Here is a 20949-nt window from a genome sequence, read left to right as displayed (position 1 = left end):
CGCACGTTCGTCGACAATTTTAATTAGACTTAATCGGCGAACCCCGTTCGATTCGTATCAACTCGCGTTCGTTTGTTTTTCCGACGCTGTGTCCATGAAAAGACCGGCAGAATAAAAACTCATCCGGCGTCGTTAGCCGAAGTTTGGTCTTTGATCGCGCTCATTAGCTTCGACTAGCCGGTTTAATGCACCAGCTACTTCAATCCGGCTCGATTTGCCTCATTAAACGAGTAATTTAAAATGCATCGAAACGCCACCTCCGCCCTGGTGCTCGCCCATTTCGCTGCCTTCTCTTCACCCCATCATTTTTTCTTTCATTGGTTTTCCTTTCCGAAGGGTTTCTGTCGCGTCGCGTCACCAGGTAAAATTGACGCGGTGAAAGTTTCCATATATGTATACAGTGTGTTAGAAAATGTGGGTGATACTTAGAATTTAGAACACGTGGTTCTAAAAGACGAGGTAAGATGCACAAGATTGTCGATCGAAGCTTATTTTACAAAATACGTATCAGTTACAGTTTACAAGTTAATTTTGTACGAGAAACACTCTCGTAGCAGTGCGAGTCAATGAATCAGCTGACGAATCTTTATTTCTATTTTACTCACATTTTATATTTCTTTTTCAAATTATGTTGATATCTCACGTATTATGTTGTAATTACACTGTGTAACAGGCATCGTACAAATACTTGTTACATATATTAGGAAGGGCGTTATTTGAATATCGATTCGTGTCTGAAGTCGTAAAAACCTTGTCTAATTAGTCAGGTTACTTGAATCCAAATGACTTGATATCAAGTGACATGTCAAATGAAAAGAAGAATAGAAAATTGAAGGATATTTGAGGACAACTAACTAACAGATTTATGCTCGAGTTTTTATGCTTGAATTCAGATAATTTGACTAATCTGAACAAAGTTTTTAACTTGCAAATTTAGATGAAAAATAATAATCGACGTCAAATTCATTTTAATTAATTCTTCGACGAAAATATGTTCCACGTCATGAGACAGCAATTAACTTCAGCCCTTCCGATGCCAACACTTCGATTTTCGCTTACCTTGCTAACCATGTTGCTGTCAGGGAACACGTTGATCGTCATCGGTGTCGGGTTCTTCGGTTCTTGGCCTTCCTGCAGCTCCTCGTTCTGTCGCCAGAAATAGTCCATGTGCGGCACGTCGAACCGTGCCGCGATGCTTGCGACAATTCCGTAAGTGTACGAACTCGAAGGACCGAAGATTGCTGCCACACCCTCCTCCAAAAGCTCACAGGCTGCAATGTTAAAGCGTGTTACCTCGGCTTGTCCGGTTCACCAAATTGCATCTTGTAAAGTGCACGAACGAGGCTATCTTGGAATTGGCTGCGGGACGAAGACCACTACGTAAGTTGCTATTCGAGGGAACGCGATAACCATGATGCTCCAGATTTGATAAATTTTGATCAGGTTAAATCCTGGTCATTTCAAGAGTATGCGTAGAAATTTTACATTTTGTAAGCACGGCAAAAAAATGAGGAAAAAATAAAATAATGGTAGAAAACAAAATAAGGGTAATATTATTATACTGAATATATGAATTTTAATAATTTCCTAATTATCTTTAAGACTCGATTCATTTTCTATCTTAATATCGTAACATTTATAAATGACGTTTTGTATACAATACTTTAGTAATTAATGAATTTTTGTATTAGAATCCACTGTATTTTGTTAAGAAACATGAAATACTCTGAAACTTTTGGTCCTAATTCAATGACTTTGAAAATGTGTATAATTTCAAACGAAAGTTAATTAATATCTTATTCTTCGAGTTCTTCGATATAAAAAGAGCGGTGCTTGAGAGATACGATCGTATTAAAAATAATCTTATTACGCGTTTCAATTTCAAGGAGACAACAAAAAAAGAGAGAAACTATTTAAATATCGAGTTGCATCGCGAGGCACAGACGTCCAATTACGCTTTATTATTGCTCCACCTCTCGATCAGTTCTCTTCGCGACAGGATTTAACGTGAAATTTATCGCGTCGATCGGATTCAAGGAGTTCGATCGCAAGAAAATCGTAGACTATCTTACTCGTTAGATTCTGTTCGTTTAGCATCGACGATGCTCGTCGCGTTTCCTCTGCAATTAACTGGAATTAAACGTTTAAATTTCTCGCGATCGATCAGTCGTATATGTTCGCTTGTTAATTGGTTCATTAGCAGCTTTGAACCTTTCTAGTCAGCTGATTTTGCCACGCGGCTATCTCGAATGTAAACTAAAAACGATTCGTAGTAAATGTACTTCCATTTAAAAGTCTTCCTATTAGGGCAGTTATTATAAAGCATGACTCATAATTTGTGGTTGAGTCAGGGAGATTCTATATGACTTGGAATAAAGCAAAAATCGAGGGTAATGAAATTCGTTTGGAGACTCAGTTTGTGAGAAAATCGAGTTTGAAATTTTAAATTCTAGTATATGCGAATTTAACTAATTTCCAATTGAGTAGGAGTGGCTATTTGATAGCAAGTGGTTCTATATACGAAAATATTTGTACCAAATTTAATTACTTTATTTGACAATAAAGAAAATATTTGATGCCAAATTGTGTAATTAAAAATTTGTACCTTACAAGAAATACAAAGTTTCATTAGTCCTGTTTCAATCTTTGAATTTTTATGTTTCAATCGTGTTTTAATCGTAGAGTATACATTTAATATTGAAATAAATCAATATAAACCGAATACTCTATTAAAGAAACAGCTAAAAACTTATTAGTTTGTGTGCATAATTATTAGAAAATTCTTAATCTAATTTGATTTAATTTAATTTTTTCGTCAATTTCCTATCCCTTTAAACAGCGTAGGTGATCGGAGATTAGGAAATACCTATGAGCAGTATGACTAGTATGTGCATATATATACATATATGTATATATATATATATATATATATATATATATATATATATATGATATACGTATTGAGTATTCATACAAACCAGCAGCGGCGGTCCTGAAGCTGTCGGTATTAACCTCTACCTGCTTTATGATGGACTCCAGCTCGAATGCGGGTGCGACGTGCTCGAATTTCGTCTTGTATATCGCCGATTGAAACGCAGCTATGTGCTCCTCATCGCCTGCATGAAAGATTGCACCTGACAACAACAGAAAACGTGATGTACCATTCGACTATTTTACCGGAGTCATTACTGGCAGATTATAAAGTTTTTTTTTTTAATTTCGGAGAGATTGGACAAGCATAAGATTATAAGGAAATAACATAATTTCAAAATAATGTTTGCCGTTTAATATTTCTAAAGATCGCTATGAGATTACCGCTCTAGTTTGCCAGCCTGTTGGTATCTTGGTGAATAGAAAGTGCGAATCTTGTTGCGTCTCAGGGACTGTTATTCGGGCGTTGTTTATAAATAGCATAAAGGAAACTGGGTAGATTGTGGTTTCATTTCAATTATGAGTTTCTTAGAAATTAAATTTTCGCTGTGAGAGAAGTGGCTGAGAACGAAATTTTTCAGTGAACATATATCCTTACAATTGTGAGGAACAAAATGAAAAGTAGAGTAGCCGTAAAGTAGGTTAACTAGAACATCAAATTTTACGATATCGTAATTCTGCAGTTTGCAATTCGATTCCCAGTTTTGCATCCGTATATCAGCCATCTGACAATTACGAACTTTTGAAGTAGACGCGATGAACGTCGAAAACAATTCAATCAAAGGCAGAGTAATCGACTCACGTCAGGATGATCAATACGAATCGAAGGACAATCGAATTGATTGTTTCGTGAATGGGATATTAATATTCCATGAATAGCAAGATCAATTTCTCTTCAATTATCAAAAGTGTTTCGATTACCTATATTGATTGTGAGTTATGGGACTTCGATAAATCATAGAATGCAGCAAAGTTATGGTAGTTGAAAAATCGACAATTCCCTTAAGAAAACATACAGTTAGCAACCCTTTAATATTGTCACGTAGCGTAAATACAATTTTACACGTCATACAAGCGTGTCCTTCCACTTCGTTCAAATTCAGCAAACTAGAGCGACGAAAAATCAAGTTGCCTGCATTTACATTTGATCGGAAGTTGCAGGCAGGAAAAGGTCCCCAACCCTCGTCTGACAAAGCCGACGTCGACGTTTCTAATTAAATTCCGGCAGCGTGAAACACGGGATCGTTTCGTGGCGACGCGAACGAATTTTCATTCGACGAAACACCGGGGAACGATCGCTTTCTCTCGCAAGCGTTTCGACGTCGTTTCAGCCGAGGAAGACGACGACGACGACGACGACTTTCGAACTCGCTCGAGCGTGCCGGCGAAAGATTGGTCGAGATCGCGATGGAAGGCAGAAGCTTCGACGAGATTGGACAATTTCTCGCCGGTGAAATCGCTTTCTTCCGGTAGAAATTCAACGACGTGCGAGTGAACGCCAATAAAAGAAACAGAAGTTTGAATTTATCCCGCCCGGCTGCTCGAGATCTACGGCTAATTCGTGTTAAATCGTTCTTCGTGGTTTCGATCACGTTGTTTGCTATCACCTCGTGTCTCGAGATTTCCTCTTTTCAAGTGAAAGGTAATCGATACAAAAGGATTTGGGAAATTTTCTGTGAAAATATAGGAGAATGATTGCAGTCCCTTGACAGGGTATTAAAATGACGAAGAATTTCGAACGAGCAATTTAGAAAACATTTCTTTACGCTGAAGATGCATACATTTCTAGCATCGAATGTAAAGAAAGGAAATGCGTATTGTTAACTTTTTATAGGAATAATTGTATTACGTATGATGATGTTTAAGATGTGAAATTTATACGACTATATCTGACTACTTGCACGAGCTACAGTCTTGTCTAGCCTTCATATAACCCTTTCTTCGGGCTGCGAGAGTTGAAACGTACAAATTGTGAAAGGATTAAAATAGTATATTTAAAAGTTCAAATGAAAGAATAATTCTTAAAGATATTAATAAATTCTCATTTATTTCTAAGATTTGTTCGAATTTCTGTAAGTGTGATAATATTTATGAATGAATATTTATGAATTTGGTCGAATGATAATGAGCATAGTAGATAATCCGTCAGATAATCAGGTACATCAGGTAACAAAAACATAAACTTCCAGGACAATGTAATATCTCAATCGATACGATTCAACTCTTCCTTCAGCCATAAAAAAAAGAGAAAAAAAACTAAAAATGTTGAACAATCTTTAAGAACATGTGTACGAACGATAAGAACAACGAATATTAAACATCGCTAGGATTATTCTAGTATCTATATTGGAGTAACTTACGAAAAATTGTATAAATGTGATAATTCGAACGCTGTAATATTTCAGCAAGATTCCAGTAGCGTGTGCCTTCTATTACGTTAGCGAGTAAATCGCATTAAAAATATTGCGCGTCAGCAAGTACAAGTGGAAGCACGCGTCAACGCGGATTTTCGCGGTAAAAAGTCAGAACGCGTAGTTTTCACGAAATAATCCAAACAGATGCTCAGTTATATGCCTTCTGTTTTAAAACGAGATTGCGATATTGAATTCTGAATTACGTATTGTAGTTCGATATATTCTCATCGTTCTCTCATTCACATTCGACGACTGATCAGTTTGAAACGTATAAAATTTTCGTAACAAAACAACGTTCACAAAGGACTAGATCAATTGCCTGTGTGTATCTTTTGTTTCATAGTGGCACCGAATAAATTCGTAAAAAGCATTCGAGACTGAAGAGATACGAAAAAAAAAACAGTGGAATGTCAAAAAGAAACGTAGCGACCAAATATTTTCGACGAAATATCAGTCATTAATTCGAATCATTTAATGTTTCAACATCGAACCAGACAAATTTCTGTATGCATAACACTCAGATAAATCTCGTTTCATTAAATATTTTCGATTAAAACGAATTTATTAAGCCCGTTTTTTTTCTTTCGTTATTTGCTGTTTCGCTACGATTGTCACGGTGTTCCGATTGAAATTTTCGCGCAACCGATACCAACTTTAATCGAAGCACCTACAGGCTTGATGAAAAATTCTGTATAAAAGAAAAACGGCGCCACTGCGTCGATATCGGTCTTCGAAACGCGCTCATTCGTGTTTCACGAATTTCGAAAATACTTTAACGCTGATACATTTTTTACAGGCGATCAATTTTTGATATACAGTCTTGTCTACAGATATTAAAACATTTACTGGTTTCATACGACGATTAATTTGCGTTGCGAAAGTTTCAACTAAATTTGTTCAATAAATCTAAATGTGTATGTAAAATAGTTTAAAACGTGTATGGGGTAGAATAGTAATAAATATCATAATAATACGAATACTAAAATTAATTAAAAGCGGTGATCAACAAATAACAAATATAGGCAAAGGATTAATTTTATCATATCAGAAACCGATGAAATTAATTATTATTGTAATGTTGAATACGGGTTTTGTACAATTTAACGTTCCGGAAATGATACAAATTCTTAAACCCTTCAATAATTTCTTCTAATGAATTTCTAGATTTACTTCAATTTTCGTGATCCTATCGGTACGATACATACGTCATGCGATCGTTTGCATAATTTTTTCTATTTTTTACGCGTAATTTTATGCATATCCACCGACGAAGAATATCAATAACAAGCAGTGTACGTCGGTTTCACGGTCGAAACTATGTCCCATAGGAACGTTCGAAATCTATCGACGTTAATAATAAACGCGACGTTTAATGCATATTTTGTCATGCTAATTATATATTTGACATGTTACTGGATTGTTATGCACGCCCGCACGATCTCACGAGTATATAGAATAGGTTTGGTAAACGGGATCTCGACATCAGTCATGAAGATAATTTCAATCATTCAGCTAACACAGAATTACGCGGCGAACCCATCAGCCAGTGGTCAAACCTGACTGACTGGCAGCCCACTACATGTCCAGTTTCATATCGATACTTAGACACAGATTCCATAATCTCCGGCCAACTGTGGTGATTCGACGCCCATGATGGGATTACGCCGACAATAATGGCTCCTGATTGTCGTGAAATCAATAAGTGCTGGTGAATTGCCGCGTTTAGTGTTCCCAGCAATATTGTTTCTACAAGAAGAATCGTTAAGATTCGATTTTCTATCGGGTTTCGAAATAGAAGACGAATCGAATGTCAGTCGATTGAGAATTCTCCGATGTAATATGTGGCCATTTATATGCGGCAAATCATGCGGTAGAAATTCGTAAAAATCGTAATAATCGCGATAGAGAGAACGATGAAAAGTACGGAGATAAATTAAAACGAAAATGATTTTCGGTTATCGCTAGATCGTTACATAAAAATGTGAGATAAAAGTGAGGGAGAATTGGTACGATTATTTTTATGATAACTCGATCTTTACCTTGTGTTACGTGCGCAAATAAAAATTGCGGCAATAGAACGTAGTTATATATAGCGATAGAATAAACATCTTGAAACAATTTTGTGCATTTCCCTTTACCGGCTTATCCGCTTTGACCGCCGTGTTTCTTTTTTCTTATCTTGTACTTAACATGCATAGAAATTTCGACGATGAATGTTGATATTCAAAACAGGGTGCCGTGTTTGTTCTTTCCTTTTGGTGATGCCACGGCACGTGGGTTCGATGTAATCTGATTTCCATGAGATTAAAGGCGTTGCAAGGAGCATGACGAATCGAAAACCTGGATACAATCTGTCTCAATTTGCTGGGTTAACATTGCGTTCCTGAGTCATATGGCGCCGTAAATTCGAGCCTGTGACACGAGGATGGTGAATGGTCTGGTATATTGCGAATCAATGGAACGTGATGCTTCTTCGTTTAACGAACTAGACATTTACCGTACTATCATTAGAGAGAAAAAGATGGAAGAGAATTAATTAACGTTTATTAAATTTCACAGTAAATGATATAGGGATTTTATTTATTAAACAACCCAAACCGGTATCGTTCATTACGATAATTTGAAGGTGTAAAACTATAATAACATAGTAGAACAAACAATAAAATAATAGATTCAATAAAAATATTATTTACAATAAATAATTGCATTAAATTCTCGACAACTATTCCTATCGCTATGAAGATAGACATGAATTATTGTATGTATTACAATAGCGTAATCATTTCTAGTAAATTATTATTAATCTCCTATTTCCTCAACAACTTTGGTCTTTACATTATATCATGAGAAATTTATTATTCTACTCCAACGTTAATCTGTCATTTTACGTATACGATGCTACGTACACGATATTGACTTTCTGCATGTTACACTCATTGTTTGATCACATACACTTCAATTAGCTGCGACACTAACATGTCATACCAAACTGGTTAATGCATCATGTCTTCTTGAAGTTCTCCGTTATCAATACCTTACTTGAAGCCTCGACACACAATCACTTAAGACTAATTTATTATAAATTAAATGAAACCCAGAGATTGATCGATAATGAGAAATAACTCGAATAGCTTCTAAAATTCATTTCAAGAAATTATAGGAAAATAAGTAACGCATGGATTCATCGCGAAAAAATTTGTCGAATTTTGCAACATCCATTTTCAGTACAATTAATTATGATGGGCAAAATAAAGATTATTTTTAAATGTTTGAATGTAGACAATAATCTTCATGCTCCTCTTTAGGTGTTATAGCTACGAATATACATAATTGTCTATTATTCCCAATTAGATATAGTTTCTAGTGAACTTTTAAATAAATAAATTGATAGATAGTAAAGATAAACGTTGCTTATAATCGCAGAAGGGTACATACGACTTCTAGATACCATGTACACTTTTTTCACGAAGTGTTACAAATTATTGCAATTTATTCTATATTTACAATAAATATTGGGCCTTCGTCTGATTTTTAACTCGCCATGGAAACTATTTTTTGAGAATTCATTAACCGTTTCAAAGCACGTATTATCATTTTTTGATAAAAAATATACTACACAGTACATCTTTATCATCCTTATAAATATGTTAAATATTATAAACTCATTACGAGAGCGATTAATGAAAGCAACAACCCCTAAATCTACAATCTAAACACGGTCGAAATTATTATGCAATCCAATTAATTGTCAGAATGAGTTAATTAGCATTTATTTACACCGGTGCGGTGTGGCGTGTTGAAAACACACCGCGGGCCGACCGAAGCATAGGAAGAGGCTCTCGCAAATTCAACTGCTCGTATTTCGAGCCGATGTGTCGGTTGTTTCGCACGACTAGAACCTAAATGCTGTCGGTATTACACGGAAGAAAGGATGGTTGCGTGGTTGCGGATAAATCCAGATTTTCGACGATTAGACACAGTCGACGACCAGGACGGGACGCAACGACCAAGCTGCATACTGGCTCTACGATAAATGTGAACTTACTGGAACGTCTTAACGTCTCGGAAATTGTTCTCCAGCAGCCGTGGTCAACCAAGGAACGAGCAGCGCTACAGGCGAATTGTAATTGTAGTCGTACTGTGCACAGAAGATAACGTAAGTAGACGGGAGAGAGTCTCTTCGAATGAATAAAATACATCGTTCTTTGTATTAGTGGTAATGACAAAATCCGCGATTACTTAGTTGCCAACCCAATACGTGTCTAGTGAACACAAGTGACAAGTGACGAATTTTTTATGTGGGAAGCTTCGTTTGTCGTTAATATAAGATGCGCTGATACAAGATTGTTAAAAAATTGTAAATATTCTTCATCTTCTTATTATGCATCGTTGAACAGTAATTTATCAACTAGGAACACTAGTGGATTGATAAATTACAAGTTATAGGCTATAGACTTTGTTGTTCGTATTTTACAATTTTATATCAAATAAGATAATTAGATAACTTGTTCGCAAAATTTACTACGAAATTGCAGTTTGTTATATCGTTAAATTTGTAATGCAAGGAGATTCTTTAATACCTATATCTTGTAACTTGAGACTTCTAAAGTTTCATAGACAAAGAGTACTCGTATCTATTATTTCTATCGTGGTTCCCTTAATGAAAATGTAAAAATTGCTTCGGGAAATCATTACAAATAATTTACGATAACGAAATATCTACCGTTTGATAGTAAATTGAATTTTCTTCAAGACTATCCGAATAGAAGAATGGCGCATCAAATGGAATCATTTTTTATGGATTCGCATTAAATTCTACACGTGCTGGATGCTTTGGGTGGATATCAGTCGAACGAACGTATCGTTCAGTGATCGATCATTCGCTTTTCCTTCTCTCACTCTTTTATTTCGCTGAACCTGCTCCATTCGCCTTAATTCTATTACGATTGACCCAGAATCGTGAATCAACCTGGAATCGATTAATTTTGACCTTGGATCAATCGACGATATATCCTGTCTGGGTGTGCAGATATTTTCGTAATGAGAAACTCGATAAAATTTCGCCGAATTCATGTAAAACCTCGCTATGGATAATTGAAATGATAACTTGGATAAATTAAATACAATCGACTGATGGAGAAACATCGTTCGTCGAAACAGAACGAACAATAAATAATGAAAGTTAATAATATGTGTGAAATTTCGCCAACGAAGTATGTGAATTTAATTAAAACGCTGTTATTTTTTCGCTCTCCTCTTGGTATCAATATGTAATGATCGGTTATGAATGAATTTACGAAACGCGATAGAAAATTCGATTGGTTGGTCGTCGAGTGCTTTTAATTTATTAAAACGGAATGTTTTTACTAAATTAATTCGTTAAAACACTGCCGGAACGTGATGGCTTTAAAATTTTAGCTTCTTTAATGTATTTTCGACCGAACCGGAGACTGCAGTAAATATTTGATGAACCGGAATTATAATTCATACAATTCCCATTCTATTGTTAAATACCGGGATTCTCGGCCGTGTGTGAATTAAATAACAAATTGTTAATTTACCCCATTGTTATCAAACTTTACAAGAGGACAAAAGCAAGAATCTTCACAAGGAAAATAAAATGACAGTGCCGATAATGCGGAATTAATTGAATTCCGAAATTATCCTGAAAAGTGTGACTCAGCGTGTTCTTACACTATACATAGTCTCTACACGTATAGTCGTTTGTCTTTCAAAATAGAAATAGTACCTTCTCGAGATTCGATTGTTTCAAATACCAATGCGCAAGTACTTTGTTCTGGAGTTTGAAATCCGCTTGTACAATATAATCTGAATACTTTGCAAATATAGAAAATAAAACATCACCTCTTATGAATAAGGGCAACTTTCCCGTCGAACGTATTAACGACTTTTATCTTTATTTTGAACATTAATAACAAAGAAAAATCGGCAGAAAATTGATTTTTGCAAAATAAAGGGAGAACAATGGTGGTCTTTGGAACCACAATATCCCGAGGCAAACGTGAATTTCATTCACTGTTCCGTTTGACCCGTCTGCTCGCAAAACGAGCCGTGGCACCTAGAAACTTTTCCATTCGAAGGCGAGGCGTTTGCAAGCGCCGCCACCGTAATCGAAAACGGAGCGGCGGCTGATCGATCTGCACCCTTTGTCTTCCCTATACTTTTGCCGGGCGAAACTTTCATCTCCTATCGCGTGATAAAAGTTCGGTCCAGCGACGGGCGATATGGAAAATCGATGTTGCGAACGTGACGTGTATTCGGTTGGGAAAAATCGACTAGGAACCCCAACCGATGCACCTGTCGAGGACTGACGCCGTTCAACAGGTCTTGCGAAAATTATCCTCCGTGTCAGTCAAACTTTTTTGCAATTATGAACGTTGCTTCATATCTCTTTGATATTCTCTTGGTTATAGTGCAATTGTAACGAATTAAGTTCGATATTTGACGAGGGAGTGTCAAAGAAAGAGATTCATTCCGGGAAATCGTTCATAAATGTGTATTAGGATAGCTACTGATTTCATATGAAAAACGATAGTCTAAATTAACTCATACGATTTTTGTTTTAATATTATGGATACGTAATGATATCGTCATAATACTATTATTTGTAATTACTACAAATAATAATTTTTCTATCACGCTTACACTGAATAACAATAAATCTCTTGTTTTATTTTATTAACTTTTAATTGCACATATGTTAAAACAAGTTAGAATAGTCATTGTTATTTAAAATGAATGCACTTGGAAAATTTACTTCTTGTAAAATATATTAATGTAATATCGTGATGTAATATGTTCACAAAGAGTGGACAATAGAGATGTTAATCAGACAGAAAAGACGATTGTGGCTTAACTTGAACTATTCATACCAAACGTACAGAAAACAGCGCAATCCACACTCTCTCGGCAACGCCACTCGCAACCTCCGTCTCCGCTCGACTCGCACTCGGCTTCTCGACTCGCACCCTGCTTTTCGACTCGCGCTCTGTTTCTCGACTCACTGTTGTCGCATTCTATTGCCCTTTTCCTAGGCCCACCGCACACGTGTTCTGCAGACGCTCGTAGCCAGGGTCACGTAGGTCTTTTCCACGAAACAATGCACTTGAAAAGACCGATGACACATTGATGGGCCCGACGGCGCCTCGGCTCTCGCGACACTGTTCATAGTTCGCCCGATATTTCCCAGGCCTTTCGTCCACGATACTACATTAATACTCACTGCGATTATTTTGTATTATACTCGTAGAGTATTTTTATGTGGCGAATATTCGGACAAGAAAAATAGGGCAATTTCATTTAAAGAAAATGTGCAATCGCATCTCGCCACCGTGTTTCGAAAACAAACCACGAAATCTACAAAATACACGAGGACAAACTTGGCTATACCGTCCTAAATAGTAAATTTTGTTAAATTATTGTTCTCTTTCGAACAAGAAGTTCTGTTCTCCGTCTCCTTTTTACAATAATAATTCGTCGCACATACGAGCAACCAGAACGAAAGAAAATAAAAATTTCTAACTTACTTTATAAGACGAAGAAATTAAAATTTTATTATGCCAAGGCGTCCGTACGAAGTCGCAGCCTTCATTAAAATGTTATTCAGTAATTAAACATTCCAAACATGAGTTTCATTTTTCTTCTTTCACTGTTTTCATTCGCCGCGTTAATTAAGCGAAATATTCGTACGGAATAATAAAAAAGGAAAGACGCGCGTTCGAGAAATGTATGTAATAAATACAAGGTAGCAAACATCGTGCGAACCGCGAACTATGAAACGAAATCACGCGCTTTTTCTCCATCCTAGTTTCGCCTGTGTCCTCGTTGATACGTTGCGTAAACGCGGATGGATCTTGGTGTCACGGTTGACACAGGTCCCGACTGTTTTTTCATCCACGGAACAATATTATTCCGTCCGGAAGAGCGTCTCGAAAAATCGAATAATCAATATCTACAACGTGATTCGCCATCTCTGTTATGGAAATCGACCACATCCGATATATCGTCTATACGTATATCTGTACGTATTTCTATGTGGGCCATCAGCTTCCGGTGAATGCGCGACCCTCGTTAAATCGATTGAACATACGATGAAAATATTTGCGGTCAGTATCCGGTCCGCGTTTGAGGTTCGAAATGCGCCCTCCTGTCGATTATTTTACTTTAATTCGTTGCAAAAATCGACCGAAATTTAATTATTAGAAGGGTGTCTCCGCAAAAGCGACGAAACTCTCTGATCGACTGATTTGATTGCATTCCTTTGTGTGTCTAAATATATATATTAAACACATACATATAGTAGGTTAAAAAAGAAAAAAGAAAGACGATGACAATGTTTGATTACTTTAGGCGCTTCGTACAAGATAAATGGCTTTCAGGAGGGGCGAAAGTTGTACCTTTTCTAGTGTCACGTTGCGTATACAGGGGAGAAAGTAACAAGTCATTAAGAGGATCTGGCTTCGTTCAAGTGCAAGAAAAACTTCAGCAGAAGAAAGTGAACTGCTGTCAACCTTGGCTCAAGAGTTCGCACGTGGAGATAAAGTTTCGTGGAAACGACGATACTGCTTCACACGTGTCACCATATTTTATAAACGTCTTAATGAAAAGAAGAAACTTCGTGTATAAGTGATACTAGATTTTCCTTTTTGATCTCCGATTCCTATTTTGATATAGTTTATTTCGCCTGACGAAAGAAGTGTAAAATTATTTAAGACGTTTTAATCTTGCTGTATCGTAGGACAGTTTGCAAGTAGTTATTTTGTAAAAGATTTTAAAGTGTTTCGCGCAAGTATCGTTCTGAAGATTATAGAAGACAGGTCAGTTCCAGAGTCACAAAGGCGGAAAGCGACCAAAGGATACGGATCTTTTGTTACCTCTGATACATAATCTACGACGCAAGTTAATAATTTGCGGAGCCGGCGGGTTTACGACTGCATTAAATTGCAACTACATCGCTTCCTGAACGAGCAGAGAGTTAACGGCAACCTTTATGGCATAGTCCTTCGTTTCAGTTGTACGTACAGCCCTCTGGTGATAGCGAGAACTATACGGAAGTTTTCTAAGAAAATTGTCTCACGTCCTCACACGGTTGGCCGTTTTTCGTTCCAGCCGGAGGTGGTCGAAGAAATTGAAAATAAGCGAGACGCCTTTTAGCTGTCGCTGCTGGCGTCGACTTACACTACTTTAAACTTCTTGATGAAATGCCATTGCCATCACGAGCAACGTCGCTTTCATGAAAATGGTAATTTAAGGTTTACATATGTTCGCTAACGCCTTAAATTTTGAATCATCTGTTTGTTGTTATTTAATGCTTATACAAATCCAAATTTGTCATTACTCTTTGAATATTTTTTATGCTTTTACATATTGTTGTGCAATATTTTCCAGTTTCTGTATATTTTTCAGTTTTCCATAAATCCATTAATATCCGCAGTGTACTAACAATATTAGTCAATCGACAAATGACAAGCCGTAAATTGTATATTTTTATTGATAAACAATTTTTTACAATTTTACGGCGTGATATCGAGTAAAAGAATCATCCGACTTGTAACTCATAAAATTCTCTTGTTAAAACTTTACTCGTTTTAACAAGAGAATTAACTATTAACTGTTAACTAAATTTGTAACTTGCACTAATTGTTTGTCAAATTTCAGTAGACTAGTTAGCAACATACGAATTAAAAAATTTGTATCATAGGTAAAACTAATAACAAGGTAATAACATTAAGAATTAATATTAGAACTTCTTCGTAAAATTTTATGAGAACTTATATACATACGTGTTTTACTCGAAACTAAACTTCAACTACGAACTCGATTTTGCCCAACATGCTTGTCATCTCCATTCTACGCTGGAGAATTGTTCGCACTTGTACGAACTGCTTAATAATTGCTAAGCTTAACTATACGTACTTCGGAGAGTACTTCAGATCATAGCGTCTGGTATCTTGAGAATTATTCTTACGAACATGCTTCTCTACGTATTGCTCTATAAATCGTTAATATTTCAGACTCAGCTGAAAATTCTGTTTAGAATAATAATAGAAGGACAACAAATTTTACTACATATAATCTTGCGATACTATAATTTTTACAGTATCAAAGAGAAAATATCTGTTAAATTAATCGTTCTCGGACACAACCACGTCATTTTCTACACTATTTTTTATACGAAATAAAAAGATTCACTGATTCGTGCATAAAAAAAGAAATGTAATTCTGCTTCAGCAAATATCAACAATATAGAAAATTCGAAAAAAGTGATCTCGAGAGAGAAAGTCAAAGATCAGAATTATTCATGTCGCTGTTCAACTACTGCTTTTTCCTGTTACAATTTTTTTATTGATTAAAGCAACTAAAATATTAAAAAATTTGAATTAACAAAGAAGAAATGTTTACTCTAAATCTTAAAAGTTCCCTCGTAAAAATTCGTTATGCGTTGCATTGAAAAAAGAAAGAGAAGGAACTACTTGGTGTACAAAAAGCAGGAAGCTGTATGTTGTAATTCTAATGGAGTATAGTTGCGGGATTTGCTTAGTTCAACTCGGTCAAATCGCGGGGAAGTTAATTTCCGCAGGACACTAGTTGAACCGCGCACTCGTTCATACGCTAGCCAATGGTATCTTCTGTTAGATGGAAAATCAAGCACACAAAGCCCCGAACGCGGACGTTATTGCTCTGCACGAAGCTTTCGTGCTTCTAGCTTCGCGCATACTTCATAACTGCTGTGTAATTGTTTGGGAACGGAAATTATGAAAATTCGTGCCGCTATCTGAACGGGTCGCAGCAAATTTAACCGAGAGAACTTTCGACTCGCGTGAAACTACTTCGACCATTAGAATCCGATAAGACAACGTTATTTGATCATCTTTATTCATCAACCCGTGAAAATTCATTTTATATCGCAATGATTTTTTATGGGGAATATGTAAAAAACTTTAATTACTTCTCGGAAAAACTGTCACAGGGAAAGATTAATGTCACCGTCAATTTCCACTAACAATGATAATCACCCCGAAAGAAACTCATTTATTAAACAATAGACTCATAAATCTTGTTTCAGCTTAACAAAATGGGTTAAATTTTATTTGCTTTTTTCATACATAGCGGTTAGTCTGAATTAAACAAATCAAATGTGGTTTCTGTTGTCTTTTAACCCCACGGTGATCTTAGAATTTCTATAATCTTGATTTCGTGTTAACAAATAAAATGAATTCGTAACGTTTGATGAGCTAATGGAATTGCAAAATATTGTACGTAACACGCATGATATATCCATAAAAATTTTTTACAGCAAGTATTCAAATATAACTTTCGTAAGTCAGTAGTATGTGTGTTACCGGCAATGTGTAAAATACTAGCATTTTGTACATATAATGTTTAGGAAGTTCATAAAATGCATGTCGTTTTCAGGCAAAGCATGAAATGCCTTTGTTATTTTAATATATTTTATACTTTCCTTAGGCATTGTATATGTCGGAGATGAAAGAACACCGGAGCCTTCCCTTTGGAACTTCGGGAAAATCCGTAAAATTGTAATCTAAAGTCTATCATAGCCATAATTAAACAATTGTCGTCATTCTATCCAATTGTATTTGTTTGAGATTCGTGATAATGAACTTGGGCTCGAGGCGACAATCAGTCGCCGAACGTAGCCGCGGTCACAGGATGAACGCTTTGTCTAACAAAGGTATAGAGTAATTCTATAGCTCTCCTTAAAAGAAATATTTGTATCGGCACGTGACAGTAAACATTCCAACGATTTCTGTCCCGTGGCTCGCCACACGCAGACCGTATTCTTCGGGTATGATGGTTACTAGATGCTGACGCATCTCCACAGTACATGTTCAGCTAGCCTGAGGGCCGTTATAAATATTAAGATTTAGTTATCTAAAGTCCTTCGAACAGACAAACAGTCTTTGTCCCAACGACGGGAAGATAGGGGAGATCTATTTTTTCAACGTACGACGCTAGTAACCTTCCCTCAAGGACGGATAACATCCTTTTCTAACCACCAACATGGAAATTGACCAATTAACAGCAACGTCAATTTCCTTCACTTTCCGAACAAAGACTATCCTCGACGAATCCGATGATCTCGTGTCCTTAGACACACCCCATCATAGTTTCTTCTGCAGCATCATCGCGACGGAAAGTCATTCTCTCGTGAGGTCGTATTAGCGAGTGACATATCGTCTTTACGCTCGGTGGATATTCCACGTTTTAACAAAGAGTTAGTTTAGTAATACTGGCACCGTAGCCAAGCAAGTCGAGTACGACTTGGGCTTTGGAAGAAAGCGCATTCTGTTATCCCGTTGACCGCGGATTCGTTATTGGACCTAGGATCATTGTCATTAGCTTCTCGAGTATCTAATTACCACGGTTACTTGTCAAATTCTGTAATAGTCGTATTTGCACTAGTCAATGTCTTCTCTATTGCATAACAATAATGTGTAATCCAAATGAAGATTCGTTTCACGCCTCTAACCCTAATCATAATGTGAACCCGACATATATAATACTTGTGGAGGCTTATGTGTAGAAGATGGTTGATCGTGAGATTTATTAGACAAGATTGCTCGTTGTTGAAACCGTTAAGTATATTTAAAATGTTAAATAAATAAATACAGTTACTGTTCGCAAAGACGCTCGTACTAACGGATTCGCAAAGACAGTGTATAAGTCGCAAAATAAGATCGTTAATAACTCGTCGATAACTGATCGATACTCGTAGATACTCGATAGATACTGATTACAGATAACTGATAGATAACTTGTTGTAATTGAACTGCTTACGATCGCGTCCGTTTATTTATACTGATCGGGGGAGAGCTGGAAAATTCAAATTCGTCTTCGCTTGACGATTGCACGTAGCGGCGATATTGTTTAGCCCGGAGGTTATTTATTATTACGTTATGTGTATCCTAACGATATTGATACTCCGAGGCAAAACAATAACATGACTTGAATTGTCCTCTAGCTTATGTACCGCTACATATCTAGGCATTATACAGAACGACGAGCAATGTTTAGGCAAATGAGTAGATATGTGGCAAAAACAAAGTATATGACAATGAAAGAAGTAAAGAACTAAAAGAACTAAAGTACAGGATCTTCTTACTGAAAAAATAACAGAAAAGGACGAAAACTGCACATAAAAGGATACACTTTGCTCATTTTGATAAAATTTAAGCATCTTGTAAAACTCAACATACTAAAGAACTGTATCCTATACATATAACCGCCGCTTGGTTTTAGTTTCTCAGATATTCGGCAAACACTGTCGATGCCATTACAGTGAATTCTACTTATAATTGTGCGTTCGTGACAGTTATGTGTTATGAGTTAGTATTGGTTGCCGGTCGCCTTACCGCGGCCAGCTACCAACTCTCACAAATGCGTTGCTACGGTAGTACAATTATAGGCAAAATTCACTGTAATAGTACGGACAGTTTTTTGCGAATATCTCGGAAACTAAGACTGAGCGTCGGTTACATTTATAAGAAAAAATAGTTCAAAATCTTCATTAATTATAAAAACGTCTTTGAAACGAGAATTTTATACTTTACCGGTTTGCCTTTTGGCAGTTCGTAGGATGTCCAAGAAATGTGTAAAATATTGAGTGTTTGATACTTTGTCGTTTCACTTATGGTATTCTATAGATTTTCTAGACGTTATATAAAATGCCTGCATTTTACACATTGCCGGTAACATACATCCTAAATAGTAAAATATTTTATTGTCGTGACCTTTAAAATGTACCGCTGGTATACTTTTCGGTGAGGAAAGGGTCGCGACGAGGATGATCAAAGCCGCGATCGTGCTTATTTCAGAAACAGCTGGAATAATAGGTCGTGTAATTAGATCCATGGCATGTAATTGTTGCTTTGTCACTATAGCGCGGACTAGCGGTGTGGCCAGTTCATTACACGTCCGGATAAGCGACGTGCCGTCCACTCCTTCTTCCATCCCCTTTGAGCTCTCGTCCTCTGTTTCGCTAAGCCCTTATCCGGGCGTAGATTACTGAGTTTCCAAGTCGACGTACCCACCGCGTACGGCAGAATTTAATCGAGAACCAAGGCAAGTTAACGCTAGACGAGAGGTTCAATCGCGCCGGTTTGACGAACATCGAGCTGACGCCTGTCTCGCCGCGAGACGAGAAACAAAGGGTGAATCGGATAACGAGGGATGGAGAAGATAATGATTTGGATCAGAACTATAGTTTGAGAGTTTATTTATTTGCTAACTGGTGATTAACTGTCGATTATAATGCCGATCAGTTCGTTGATGAACGAGTAATAAATAAGAAAATTAAGCAATGTGAAGCTTGACTTTGTCTTGCAAGAAATTCAAGGATAGTTAAGAGTAGTGAAAATGGAAAAAATAAGTAATATTATATGTACTATTATATTCACGATATTATATGAGTAGTTATTCAATCTTAAAGTACATCAAATAAATCTTAAAATCATAATAATTCGTTAAAAATCTGTAAACATTTGGAAACATGGGATGATAACTCAGCTCCTATCCTACGGCATTTTACGTACTATTCAAAACACATTGACTCTCGCCATCATAGATATTGAGTTTTAGAAGTTCGATAGCGAGAAAATCGAGTTCTGCAGAACTACGATATTCTATATCAAATCCGCTGGAATCAGATCGTTTATATCAAGATCCACGTTTTGTAGACACGCCGTATTTCAGAAATCTTGAATCATTTATTTTACACTACGCAACTGTATCGGTTACGAATTTTCTACGCTGAATTCTGTGAGTTATAATCTGTATGTGTCGATATTATAAACACAGTGAATCGTTTGTAATGGAATTCACCATTTTAGGTTTCCTGATATCATCTCCAACGTGCGGTCGTCTTTGAATCCCTGTAAAGCTGAGTTGTTTAAGTTCTACGGCACCTTTCGTTCGCCGTGGGGAATCAAGTTGAGTTCATAGCCGTATTTAGTGAAGTTTGTTCACAGTAATTCTGTTTATTCGCGAGTTCACTCAGCGGTGTTCAATTATAATAAAACAAAACGCCAAGAATTATTGTTCGTTTTTCACAAGAATTAAAATAAATATGGTTCATTTAATAAAAGAGTTGTTAATAGAACGAAAGAATTATTCCGGTGAAGAAATCTGGGTAGAAAGAGGGTGTCAATATGTGAAGTTGTTATCTTGGCTCGTTTTAATTGAAATTTTTTCAACGGCTGCGCGAATGAGTCAATAAGCATTGGCAGCAACGTCGCGTATAAATTTTATTGAAATTCATTCGGACAAAAAGTGAATTGTTTCGCGTATACCGGAAGAGGGGGCCAAATAAATCGCCGGTAATAAACGAGGCGGCACTTGTTGCTTTTAAAAGGCATTTAATAAAAGTTTATCAAACATTGTCGCATCCTGCCTCCTGGAAGCAAATTTCCTTCCATTAAAGTTTCCAATTATTCCACTACGTATTAATTTATACATTGCCAATTTTTATATTTCGTATTTTATCTAACAGCGGTGAAAAGCTGAAGCGTTTTCATACGCATTTCAATTCTGCTCCTCACGAAGCTTGTATCTTACTTTGCTTGTA

At 36.5% G+C, this 20949-nt stretch overlaps 1 protein-coding gene across 2 annotated transcripts in view; it reads right to left on the bottom strand.

Annotated features, from left to right (window-relative positions):
- Positions 1–20949, bottom strand: part of LOC117159067 (glutamate receptor ionotropic, kainate 2) — a 73951-nt gene that overhangs the window by 21644 nt on the left and 31358 nt on the right. For both annotated transcript variants that reach the window (XM_076619827.1, XM_033338583.2), the window contains exons 3-4: positions 2979–3134; positions 1060–1271 (exon numbers count right to left, since the gene is read on the bottom strand). In XM_076619827.1, the coding sequence (XP_076475942.1) occupies positions 1060–1271; positions 2979–3134 (368 nt within the window). The remainder of the gene's footprint in view (positions 1–1059; positions 1272–2978; positions 3135–20949) is intronic.

This window comes from Bombus vancouverensis, chromosome 7, assembly GCF_051014615.1.
Source record: "Bombus vancouverensis nearcticus chromosome 7, iyBomVanc1_principal, whole genome shotgun sequence".
Classification (NCBI taxonomy): Eukaryota; Metazoa; Arthropoda; class Insecta; order Hymenoptera; family Apidae; genus Bombus; species Bombus vancouverensis.
The sequence above is the reverse complement of the archived record's forward strand: the minus strand, read 5'-3'. Positions and strand labels throughout refer to the sequence as shown.